We start from the raw sequence: 13,462 nt of genomic DNA, 5'->3' as shown, positions 1-13,462 counted from the left end.
AACACTTAGAAAACATAGTCACCCAGCACTGTTCACACAGTCACTTGCCTGGGGAGTGATGCCACACCAGAAGTTAGAGTAGAGAGAGCGAGACTCGAGCATTGGTGCCACCAGTGTCTTGTTTTCTGCTATCATCAGGTTCAGTGTTTCTGGGTTGGTCAGTAAATTATCTGTATCAATAAACTAGAAAAGTAAGGGCGGAAGAGAAAAAGAAATTTGTTATTAGATGGAACAATATGCTCCCCCTGACACTTTCTTGGGAACAAGGCAGCCAGAGGCACAAGGTTGGCAAAAAGCACTGAGCTGGTGGTTTTGACACGATAGGACACATCTCTGTTATAGGTAATCTATGAGCTGGGAAAAGATGCAGACCTTTCCTCTGACTCCCCAGAACTCCTCTGGCACCGGGGCCACAGAGCTGCAAGGGAAAGTAACTGCTGAAAATTCAGGGCACATTTATTCTGTAAAGAGGATCAAGAAGAATACTTAAAAACTGGCCTCACACCCTCTCTTTGTTCAGAGGCTGTGGGAACACCACTGTTAACTGCTGCTGCAGTGACCAAAGGCACGCATGTTTCCACAACCGTTCTGCAGAACTATTTTCCTTACATTTCATCAATAACAGGTGGGGTTTCAACCTAGGAGACTCTTGCAGGTACCTACCCACCACCAGGACTATACTCAATCCTGACCCCCATGGAGAAAGCCTTGGGCTTACCCAGGGACTTATCTGCCTAGCTGCAAAGTCTCTTGCTCATCAGACCAAGAAATGACACACGCCATCTCACTGCAAAGAGCTTTGTCTTTAGATGGAGAGGAAACTTTTTGGCAGCCCAAAGTATCAGAGTGAGTCCCTGAAAATTTTTTGCCCGAGGACTGGTAATAAACCAAACCTTGTATTTACCAGGATGTAGTCTGACCACTTCTCTCGTGCAGCACGCAGGGCAGCCTGTCGGAGTTTCATCACATGAGTGAATCGGGAGCTTGGCCAATGTTTTGGCCCAATTTCTTCTGGGTAAGACCTAGCAAAGAAAAAAAAAAAAAGAAAGAAAAAAAAAAAAGAAAAAAGAGTGACTGCAACACATGTCTGGGCCCTATTGAAAAAAAAGAGCTCCCTTGCTGCCTTCCTTCCAAAAGACAAACAGTGTTGAGAGTCACCTCAGGCAACCCAGAAAAGGTTCTGAGAGAAAACGATTCCAAATTTTGTGCTGGCACGTGTACACAGGGCACTGGAGAACAAGCAGCGCTGCAGCACTTCCTGCCAACCACGGGCACGGGCAAAACAGCACTATCAAAACCCGGGGTTTCTTCTGCAGCAGCAGGCCCTCACCTGAGGTAAGCAGAGGTTACCCCACCAAAACGAACTGAAGCAGATTTACCTCATCTGACCCTCCGGTAGAAAGTCATCTGCACTCTGCTAGGCTTTAAGACTATAAACACAGCCTTCCTATGCCCAGGAGAACCAACAGAGCTGAGGATGTGAAGATGAAGGCAGTTTGGATTCCCTCGGGGTCTGGGCATTATTAGTAACTGTTAACACATTCTGGTAACAGCTCTTAAATCTACAAACACCCAACACCCAACCCCACGAGCCCAATCACGTGGGCAAAGTTATGCGCGTGTCTCTGTTTTCAGGATCAGGTCCAAAAGCAAATGCTTTGTAACAAAGATGGAAGGAAACTCAGGGACAGATCCCTATGTGGAATAAAAATTCGGGACTTTGAAACAGTGCCAGCATAAGCCAGTGAAGGAACTAAGAATTTCAAAACCTGTTTTACAGAACTAAAAAAACCCAAGTTTGACAGGATCAAGAAAACTCAATTCCAATTAAAGGATTTTAAAAGTCAGTAAAACAGGCATTCCCCTTGGATTTGTATCACGAATGCCCCACCACTGCGCCGAGGACCTTGAAAGTAAAAGCAAGCCTAAAGGAAGGGGAAACTGATGTACTTTTCCCTGATGGAAGAAATAGAAAAGAGACCAAAACAAGGAACTGCTGATCTTAAAAAAAAAAAAAAAAAAAAAAAAAAAGGCAATAAAAACCCAACACACACGATTCTTTCACTTTTACATTCTGTGTGTAAGTAGGTTTTGCCCTTCATTCCTTAAAAAGAGGATTCTCTTTAAACCTAACACCATATTTCAAAGCAATGGTCCTCCAGGTCATGCAAAGGCACAATATACTGAATTAAATCTACTTCTCTGGCTCAGAATTTACTGAATTTGATAATTCACACAGAACTTCCACAGACACTATGGGAATGGGCTACGATTTCTCTGCTTCCTTCCAAATAAAGAATGACCATTTTTATTCCCTGTAGCTTTTGATGTGATTTGTTTACCATGCAAAGAGAGCAGCTGCAGATGCTAAATAACTGAACGGAAAATGCTTTCTTCTCCAAAATTCTGCATGAGTTGCTGCACAGAAGTCAGAGTCCTTTTCACAGGCTCCATAAGAACACAATTTTAATAGGAGAGACCCCACAAAAAAAAAAAAACACTCCACATTTTAATGCTTGGACATTTAGTACATCTTCCAGTATGAAAACTGAACATCTAGAAAATCTGGCACACACACCAAACAGCTTCAGTCAGCCCCTCACCACAGTACTCACTGAGGGTCTTCCATTGGTCTCCATTCCACATCATGGTAGAGGTTCTGCACATTCTTCAGCCACTCTCTAAGGATGGCTGTGGTGTTGTCAACATTGTGGTCAGTGGCCACCCTGGAAAAATGAGAGCACAAAGAGCCCTGTTAACACACGGCTTAGGCCTTTTGCCTCTTCCCAGTCGGTAAATGAGTCAAACAGAGGCAGGACCTATTTCTTACAGGCACATCCATCTCTTGGTAGAACTCGGGGCAGCTCCACAGATGTCCAAGTCCTTGCTAAGGCACACAGCAGAGCCTCACTTCCCCACAAAGACAGAGTATCCCCTTAACGCAGGCAAGCCTGCACATCATTCCCCTCTTGCTGATCTCCTCCTGCCTCACAAGAATCACAGCAGCTTTATCATCCGCTAGAAAAGACACAGTAGATCATCGCAACACGAATGGCCCAAGGTAAGCTAACTGCAAAGGTGCCATCTCTAGAAACACCAGGATTTTGCTCTGTTTACTGTATTGTCCTACATGCCCACTGTTTAAGCTGCACAGCCCAGCTGCAAGCACACGTACACCGCTGCCTCACTCTGCGTCCCAGGAACCACTGGTGCCAGAACTGGGGGCTCTGCCACGACATTAAAAGGAGCCCCCACTAACACGCTGGTAGCAAAGGGAAAGAACACCTCACTGGCTGCTCCACAGCACGGACACTTATAGCCATGGCCTGGAAGGCCACATGCTTCCAATGTGCAACCTGCCACTAGCACAGCCCCTCACAACTGCCCTGTGTGTGACCAAGCTGAGCACAGAAGTGGCAGGGGAAGGCAAGGATGCGAGACATACACCAAGATCAGCATCAGCTCTCCTTCCCACCACCCTGCTACAGCCAGCAAGCAGTGAGGACACGGCTCAGGGAGAAGCAGCTTGCTTTCCTGCTGTTCCCTAACCCAGAGGTTGTAAGTTAGTGCAAACATACGGAGGACCTTTGTGTAGATGCTGTGTTCTGTTAAAGCACTGTGACAGCACTCAGTTTCAAACAATAGGGTGGGAGAAACCTGTCTGCTTCCTCTATGGCCTCTGCCATCCTCCCTGGAAACAGCATCTGAAGAATGTTTTTTTCCTCAGGGTTGAGTAGCATAGCTGGACAAACTGGAACAGGATGCACAGATCCATGTCTCTGACAGAAATCACATGGAAATGCTCCCCAAGGAGCCACAAGCTCATCTCCGCCTGGAATCTTCGAGCCTTCGGGTTACAGGGCAGGCAAGCCAAGTCACATTCCAGCTGCTCCTTTCCAGCATGCCTTCCCCTGGGACCAGGACTTTGTACATCCAACACCTGGCCACTCACATGGTCATGGCAGATCCCACAGGAACTTTTTTTAAGCCAAAGGGTTGCTCGTTTTTCCTAGCTAGAAGGCAGAAAAGCAGTCCCACTGTCTGTGCAGTCACAGCTCCGCAACCTCCACTGAGAATTTACAATCCCTTTATATTCTTCCCAGTATAAATACTCCCAAAGGTCCCATGGAGAGATAGCAAAGGTGGTGCTACTCCTAAGGTGAGGTTACATCCCTAAGGTAAGGTTAGGGTTACATCCCTAAGGGGAGGGTGCTGGAAGGCTGTGCTAAGCCCCCATCAACTGCTAAAAATTGCCTATTTTGTCCTCCAGCTTCACAGACCCAAAGCCACTTCCCAGAGCATCCTCACCCTAGTTGATGCCAGAGATACCTGCAGTTTGGAGAGGGCACATAGAAGGGACAAAGGAGGCACATCCCAAACCCCAGAGCTACACCAAGCTATTTCAGGAAAATACCTTCACCCCAACTCATCATATGATCCTCCAGATGAGAATCAGGGCATGAACCCTTTTCAATTCACCCAAGTAGAAGATACCAATAGCATGGGGTTTAGCCTGGTTTAAATTTAAAAAGAACCAAGAAATAAGATTTTAAGTGTATAAATAAACAGAACACAATCGCTTAAGGACAGGAAGCTTATTTATTGAATATTTATTCCTGTTTATTAAAACAATAAATAACGAAAGTTCAGCAAGTGAATGGAAGTGAGTTTCTTGCTGCTGTTAACTGCTTTCCTGTGACAGAGCAAGGCTGGGTTTAGTCATAACTTCAGGGTTTGCTTTTGGCCAAGACCCTAGGTCAGACTGCACTGTAAATCTAGTGTGCAAGGATGTTTAACTGGACTAACACAGGCCTAGTGCTCACTTGGTAGAACGGACTAAGTCACATCTGTTCTATGTATTTTATGGACGTCAGCTCATCCACTCAAGTCCCCGTTTTAGCACACTTGCATGGCCTCCCACAGCCACTGCACATTTCACTCATCTTGTTCTGCTTTCCTCCCACACTCCAGCTGCACAGTCGGCAAACAACAGCTCCAAAATTCCTAAAATACCAGAGAACTGAATTTTTTTTTTTTGTTCACAGTCATCACTGGAGTTGCAGTGGCACCAAGAACCTTCTGTCATATAGTGGGATCACAATGCGATTAGGCATCGTGCAAACCAAGCGAAGATGGTGGTGCTGGTCATCCTGAAGAAAGCTGGAGTCCATCTTACAGCATACTCTCTATTAGGTCCAGACTAGTCTTACGGGTCCTGCAAATCCTTAAAGTAAGCACACAAATCCCATGGAGTGAGCTCCATGTGTCTGCTTCCCTCAGCAAGCCTCATCCCAATTATTCTAACCGTGCATACGATCAGCTGGGAGATGTGGAGGGGTTTGCTACAGTTTGGGGAGGGAAAGTGGAAACTTCAGCTGTGTGCACGTCAAGTTAGTCTTGGTGTTATGCTGGCTCCTCCTTTGTCTCAGCCAGGAATTTTTCTCTATTCAACTTCACACACAAGCCCAAAATGTACCAGTTGGAAAGCCATTTGCAGGGATGTGCAATGGAAACCCAAAGTTCATAAACAAAACACAATTTCCTTGACCAAAAAAAAAAACCAAACAAAAAAGTAAAAACAGAGTCATTCAACATCAGAGAAAATTATTAACACGATAGAAGGCTGTTTCCTGAATTACTCAGAGTTGCTTCATGAAGCCCAGAACTCTAACTAGTAGAAGCAACCTTAAAGTTGAAAGACAGTGGTTGCAGCTCTGCCCTCAAAAGCTAGCTGCCCTTAATAGCTAGCCCTTCTTTGCTTCCCCAGGCAAGACAACAGGGCTGAAGGATGCTCTTCCTATCATGACTTTGTCTCCAGTTCCTGTAATCAGACAGCACAAGTTTTACTGCGTGGACATACCACCATCCTGAGAGCAGGGCACACCCCACCAGAGACCGCTACTACCTGATCTTGCCCTGTGCTAAGGGCTGCCCAGGGAAAGAGCACCCCAACAGTCAGACCCCCCATACCTTCTCCATCCTGTTCCTGGCAGAGCAGCAGGCCCTTTACAAAATTCACCCCAGAAGACCCCAACAGCTAACAACCTCCAGACAGAAGTCAGACACATGAATGGGAGCCTGGAGGAATTTCGAGATCTACGCACAAGGAAACTAGAAGAAAAATGGCATTTTCCTGCTGAGGCTGTAACAGTGTTATGTAGAAGGTAAATTCACATCCCAGTAGACCTTTGCAAAGACATTGATGAGACAACACTCTGGCACAAATAAAGGACTGAAGTCTCCAGGACTATCCACCCAGCAGCATTTCTAAGCCCAAAAGTTCTCAAAGGCAACAAAGTTTGTCACACCCTGGATGAAACATGCCCTATGACTAGCCATCTGGCAAACCTTTGTTTTTCCAGCTTTGAGCCTCAAAAAAACCCCAAGCAAAAAATAAAATCCAAATCCCCCAAGCCATTCACAAAAGGAATTATCACTATTAGTTTCAGAACAATTCACATTTAAGATCAAACTAAATCCATACCTACTCCAATTGAAGTGTCTGAACCAGTCCACCTATCCCACCAGAAAAAAACAGCAGCTACAGCGTTTGCATCACAGTCGTATGGAAAAACAGGCGCTTTTTTCCTTCTCTCTTTCTTTTTTTAAAAGCAAACCCTGCACAAGAAAAACATGCAAATAAAAATATGAGCGGGACTTCCCACTGTCAACAAGAGCTCCTCAAGCCACAAGAGGCATGTCAGGATATTCTCAGTTATAAGCACTTCTGTAACTGACCACTTGCAGGACTTCAAGAAGCCCAGTACGCAGTGAAAACTTCAGTGCTCTAACTCGGACAGATGGACCAGCTGGACCCTGCTCCTTCTTAATCCATTTTCAACATGCTAAGGCCATCTCTGCTGGAGATCTCGCCACCACCACTGGTAGTCTGTTGCCCATGGTGCACACCTCCCCTGTTCTGGAAAACTGCCTTTTCCCTAGGTGATGACTGAAAAGGCCGAGACACACTGACAGAGCAGCCAAGACTTGTGCCCTGTCTGGTACAGTGTGACAAGGCCATGGGATGACACGGTTCATGTGATAAACTGAGGGTAAAAAAGCATCACTCCCAGGCAGCACAGACCAACAGGTCTTCTCTGCACATCCTGCAAGTGAGTTTAACAGTGAGAGCACACCATATCAGAGATGTTATCATCTCTCCTCACTTGCCTCTCCTGGAAAAGTGTTTTACTACATCCTCAAGTCCTTACTAGTCCATGGAATGCACTTGATAGGGTGAGGAGAGTGGGCCACCTCAACCCAGCTCCACTTCACTCACCAAGAGCGCAGCTTAGCAGCACACATTGCCCTTAAGACTCAGGCAGTGCTTAGATTTTTCTTGGCATATTTTTGAAAGTAGGCTCGTAAGCACAGTACTATTATTTGAGTTTGAGTCCATCAGCATTATTCTTGGCCTGGCATCAGGTTCCAATCACGGTTTTCTTGAGTGGATCAGTCTGAAACACTCATGCAGTCAAGACCAAGCAGGAGCTACAAGATTATAAGCTAAGTGCAAGGTCATAGGAAGAGGAGAGGTGAGCTGGCTGGAAAGGAGCACAATCCTTACTCATCATTCTCCAAGATCACATCATCTTCATGGCTCTCTGCTGGACCTGCTCATGCTTGTTAACATCTTTCTCCACCAAGAGGGCTCAAAACCAGGCACGGTATTCCAGATGAGATCAAACAAATGCCTAGCAAAAGAGGAATAACCCCTCCCCTTGATCTCCTGGCTACAGTTCTGTTCATGCTTCCCAGGACACAGTTGACCTTCGCTACCAAGACGCACTGCTGGCTTGTGTTCAGGTTGCTGTCCACCATAAGTCCACAGGACTCCTGAGGCCTTTTCAGCAGAGCTGCTTACCAGCCTAAATCACTGAAAAGGGCTCTAAAAGGGCTCTTCCCTGCAGGTAACTCTCAAGTCAAAGGCAACACACTCTGCCTGCAACTAGTAACTGGGGGAGAAGACAAACAGCAAGTTTCTCTCAAAAGGGACAGGTTACACCAATGACCTTAGCACTGAAAGGGAGGCAACTTCATGTTCAAGAGCTGATTAACAATTTAATGTTAGTCTGGAATTTAATTAAACAAAAAAAGGTCTCCTGCAAGATTTACAACCTAAAGCCTGTGTGACACAACCAGGAAAGACTGGTGGAGCAACAAGGGGGGGGGGCGGGGGGGGAAGTTCCTGCCACTCTTTTCTGAAAACAAAGTTTAATAAATTAAACTGGAAGAGCCCTCCAGATGGACACTCTTATTCCATCTGCTTACATGGCAGCTTTTCCCACACAGATTTAGAATAATTTCCAATAAACAGAAGTTAAATTTTAGAAAAGTTTGAATAAGAATGTTCACATAGGGGCTTATGTCGGCAGAACTGTAACCACTTCAGTATTTACTTTGGCTTTAACCAGTAGCCTTACCATGGACACAAGCCCTTACTGTACGTGCTCAGCAAAGCACCCCCTCCCAAAAAAACTCAAGTACCATCAATAGCGGAAAAATAAGCACAACATTAAGCGCCCACTGTTTTAATTAAGTAACATGTGAGCAGCAGTATATGAGGAAAACTGCTCCTTTTACTGACTGCCCATATTTTTAGCCTGATAATGTCTGCTCAAACTATGTTTGCAAGAGGGAGTTAATTTAGGCTTTTATGGTTACCCTCAAAAAAAAAAAAAAAAAAAAAAAAATCACCCTTTTTTCACTTCTTCACATCCCAGCCTGCTCTCCCAAGCTATTGACAGTTTATTTACCTCAAGCACTAGGTCAGAGGAGAAAATTTTCACCTTTGCTACCTGTATAGGAAAAGTACTACAGGACAAAACCAAGACTGTGTGCCTCTGGCTTGCCAGAGTCCAGGCCACATCGTAACACAAGTTGTGGGAAATTCTCCGGCCAGGGGCCTGCAGTGATTTTCCTACTGAATTCGACATTTACCAACTCTTCCCTTTAGCGAGCAGGGAGGGAGGAAGGGCTTCAAACAGGGGCAAGTACTTCGTGTTCAAGAAGTGTATACCGTAAAGCAGAATCAGAACTGGAGGCAGCTAGTTTTCAAAAACTAAAGCTATAAGGAGGATCCTTTCCCTTCCTGACAGTGTTTCAAAGACTGTGAGGCTTGAGAGGGTGTTGGGTTCTGCCTCCATCCCAGCAGAAGGTAACGCAGTAAAAAAAATTGTACATAGAGAATGGATCTGCACTGTTTAAGTCAACTGCTCCTGAACTCTTTACTGCTACGAGAGCCAAACTCAGCCAGCCAGGTTCAAGTGGGCCCTTCCAACCACCCAGCCAAGCACACACCATTGACGCCAATGGTCAGGATGCTGCTGACAGTTGGGGTTGCATTGAGAATGGCTCACAGGAAGAGGACATCCACTTCCTGGGATGTCCTCTGGGACAGGCCCTGGGAAAGCACACCCAGCTTTCCAGGGCTCCTGCTGCTTCTGCACGCTGCAGGATTGAGTTGGGCATGTAACCAAGTCCCAGGAAAACCCAGAGATATCTATTTTAGCTGTCTCTCTTGCTTCTCCACTTGCAGCCATGGATTCAGTTTACCCACAAGGCTTACTATGGAATGTAGTCCAATACTAAGTTCCACCGAAACAAGAGCCATAAGTTGGCCACATGCCCTAAACCCACAGGGTCTCATCCAAAGCAAAGCCCAAAGTCAACTGAAAGCCTCTTAGCAGATCACTCCTAACAACTGCAGCGCAGAAACTGATGACAAAAGCACCAGTAGCTCACCTTGGCCATCTTCCACAAAGCAGAGCAACAATAACGCATTCAGAGAGAGGTTACATCACAAAATAGTGATGGAGGAAGCATATTTCTGTATGCTGTGTTCTACAACTTACGCTAACAGAGGCGCCCATATACTCAGGCTGGATCTTGAACCCCTCCATGCTCTCACACATTTGAGGTACCGAGACAGAATGGGAAGGAGTTCACCTGCAGAGCCCTATCTTTCCTGTTTTATTAGACATAACACAGACTCACTGGGAATACAGCAGCTCAGGCCCATCTCTTACTGTTTGTTAAAGTTTGGCAAGGTCTCCCAACCTGCACCCTTCCAGCTTATTAAGAAATGCTGAATTCAACAGTTATTTCTAAGGAAGTTACCTCCCAAGCACAAACCTCATCAGGAATCTGGCTAGTCTGGGCTCTCCGGAGAAATCTTGGAGACAGAATGTGCTGTCACCAAATGGCTCGGTCTTTTGAGCCAACGGAGCTGTGTCCCCTACTCTTGCTAAAGGGCCTACAGCCAAAGCTGGCCCCACCAGACACTGTGAGAGGGTTACTCAGCCCTCAGAGTTGGGACTCGACAACATTCATGGCAACCTTCCGCCCCGAGCTAGCAGCAGCAGTACACCGCACAGGGAGTTCCCCCAGTGCTCCTTGGCCTCCAAATTGTTCAGATCCTGCGGCAGAGGCCCACTTCAGCTTTCAGTCACTTTGGGCAGCTCAAAGAGCTTCCCTGGCCCGAGCGGAGAACTGAGTTCAGTGTCACACAGGCTACCTTGACTGATGACTGTGCTTATTCTGGGTGTGAATTCAGCCCTGCCAAAAATAACTGAGAAAATAAAATCCAGCAATGGAGTCCGAATATGAGTCAAATACAAATTTGGATTTAGATTTCCCAAAACAAGTGGTAAATAAAGAAACAGACAAGTCACTTCTCCCTGTCTTTTTGTTTGAATGCTGCCAGACTTGGAAAACCAATTCAAAATATAAAAACCACCAAACTGGCAGTTTCAATTGTGAACCTGTGATGAATTACCTTGACTAGGAAAGAGTGCAGCTGGGACAGACTGGAAGAGAAGGTATGGATCCTAAAGGGGAGGGGGAAAAAAAAAAAAAAAAAAAAAAAAAAAAAAATCAAAACAAGAGAGAAGCAAAACACTTCTGAAACCCAGTGAGTCTGCCAAGGCAGTGGAGAACTACCAGAAAGCAGCTGCACCATTACAACAGCCTGAGACAAAGCTTTCATAGCTACAGCTCGAGGACCACAGCACACTACCCACCCCAAAGCAGCTGGCTTTTACTGCCTCTACCATGGCTTGATGCACAAGAGCTGTCCAGTACCCAGTTGGGCAGTATACCCCTACTTCCCAAACTCCAGTGTTTCATTTCAGCTGTGAAAACATCCTTCTTTACCACAGAGGAGCAAGTGGAGTTGCTACCATTGATGACCGATGTTCTCCTGCTCAGGATCCTCCCCAAATGCAGCAGACCAAGCAGGGCTCACTAGATCTTCTCAAGCACTCCCCCACCAACAGGCAGGTAGGGCTCTTGGTCACTCAGCACTGAGGAGACTCAGTTAACAAACAATTTTCTTTTGATTAGAAACACTCTGTTGCTCTGTAGATCTTTCTGCTGCTCCCTGGACTGCCAGCCCTACCATGCATCTATTAATCCAAGATTTGAGAGCTCAAAACTCAGATATCCACGGGATCAGAGGATAACACATTACGAGATGCCACCGAACTAGCTCACAACAATGCAGTTCAGAGGCTGTGAAGAGATTCAAACCATCCTTGCCATCACCTATTTTAGCACAATTATGCTCACACACTTCATTAATAAGGCCTGAACATTCAGGCCCAAGTTCAAAGACCTGTTTAAGCATTTAAACAAGTTGCTAAAATCTTAATGTATGCGTAAGACTTCTTAGCTTCATAGAGACTTGGCATTTTTTCTAGGGTTTTCCTTAATTAAGGACAGACTTTTGGAAGTACCTTCTCTTGGTTTTTAATTATTTCAGCTTGGTCCCCAAGATGTCAGGTCCCAGCGGAGAGGCAGTCTGAGCCTGGATCAGTGGCAGGGAGTCATGTGGGAGCGTGGAGCCCGTAATAAGAGCAGCAACGCTCTCCAGGCTGGGCAGCTGTACAAGAAAAGGACCTCATACTACAGGAATGCAACAAATACATCTCTTCTCTAACTCTTTCCCCGTGCCCTTCAGCAGCTTGTGGATAATGGATTTTGCTGGCAGCAGCACTGATTTTAAAACCTTCAGTGATCTTCCAAGCCCAAGTGAAAGAATGATTCACAGATGTATGGAAGTGTGTACATACTTTTGTTCACACCAGGATCTTTGCTTTTTCCACACTGCCTCAAGAAATCTCTCACTTTCTTGTCTCTCACTCCAAGATCCTCAGGTTGTCTCTGACAGTACAGTGCCATGACAGGTACGTGCTTAAGCCCAGTGGGCACAGACACAATGGGGGAATCGGCATCCCCCCAGAAGAGCTAGGGCTGCTTATGGCTGCCTCATGCCAATAGTAAAAAAAAAAAAATTCCATATTCAAGAGCTTCTATGGCATTTGTGCAAGAAGAATTCTCTTGCCACGTAAGGGAGGGTCCTGCTGTTTCAATCCCAAGTCCTCTCTTCATCTTGCTTTAGTTCTCCCCATGGTCACCTCACTGCAGACGAAGTTTTAAAAGAAACAAAAATATCTGCATCTGGCCTTGCAAATACCTCCACGCAGACTTGGCTTCAAGGGAACAACTCCAGCAAGGGAAGCCCAGGAAATCTCATATGCACACAATCAGGGCTGTGACTAGCCTCTGAAATCAATTTGCTCAAACAAGGAATTAATTGCAACAGTTCTGTAATTTCTGGAGGGATAGCTTGTTCCCACCAATGCTAACTGAGACACCAGCTAATGCAGCTGTTCAAGATTAATGAAACTGTGTAAGCCACTGGGAAGGAACACTGGTATTTAGAAATATTTTTGGCTCTGAGAACAAAAAAAATTTAAAAAGGATAAGTTTTAAATGGTAGAATCTGCTCAAATTTAGGTGCTCTGTACCACTGATTTTTCAATGGGCACATTGAATATAGGTCCATACCACATTACCAAGGGTCCCTCAAAATAGAAACACCTCAAAAGCTCTCAGTCTCTGTACCAAGCTTGCAGAAGAACGAGTGGAAGGCTCCCACAGACTGCCTTGCCTCCAGTAAGAAGACTCAGATCACAGACCACTAGACGTCCTGTACTGGAGGGAAAGGCAGACCCAAGTCATTCCACTCAGTAACTTACTTTTTAAATTTAGCACGGCTTGGGGGTTTTTGCAGGCGGAGCTTTGGGGGGGTTTTTTGTGGTATCTCTATTTTTTTTTTTCCTTTTTCCCCCAAGTTACAGCCATGTCCCAAAAGGATCAGTAAGCACACAGTGCTTGCCTCCCAGCCCCCACACCACCCAGTGAGAGCTTTCATCCAAAGGTATATCTTACACTCTTTACACTTACACAATACTAAGATTTTTCAGAATGTAAAAGTAGGTTTTACAGCATGCCAGGAAAGAAAACCCCTCTACACTTTCCTTCACCTTCCCTGCCTTTCCCTGAACTTCACTTCCTTTCCGAGTACATTAAAGGCCAAAAGCTTGCTATTATCACTGCAAATCAAGATATCTCTTCTGTTGACACAAGGATAAATCCATTGTCCATACTGTAGTACTGG

The 13,462-nt window shown here is 45.6% G+C and overlaps 1 protein-coding gene across 1 annotated transcript in view; it reads right to left on the bottom strand.

Moving 5' to 3' along the window:
• Positions 1-13,462, bottom strand: part of COLGALT2 (collagen beta(1-O)galactosyltransferase 2) — a 53,101-nt gene that overhangs the window by 18,271 nt on the left and 21,368 nt on the right. Inside the window, exons 2-4 of the mRNA XM_086753955.1 lie at positions 2,616-2,726; positions 905-1,022; positions 49-183 (exon numbers count right to left, since the gene is read on the bottom strand). Coding sequence (XP_086610081.1) covers positions 49-183; positions 905-1,022; positions 2,616-2,726 — 364 coding nt within the window. The remainder of the gene's footprint in view (positions 1-48; positions 184-904; positions 1,023-2,615; positions 2,727-13,462) is intronic.

The sequence above is a fragment of the Chlamydotis macqueenii genome, chromosome 8 (genome assembly GCF_036417535.1).
Source record: "Chlamydotis macqueenii isolate bChlMac1 chromosome 8, bChlMac1.mat, whole genome shotgun sequence".
NCBI classification, from domain to species: Eukaryota; Metazoa; Chordata; class Aves; order Otidiformes; family Otididae; genus Chlamydotis; species Chlamydotis macqueenii.
Note: the sequence above shows the minus strand (reverse complement) of the source record. Positions and strands in the feature narration are given on the sequence as shown.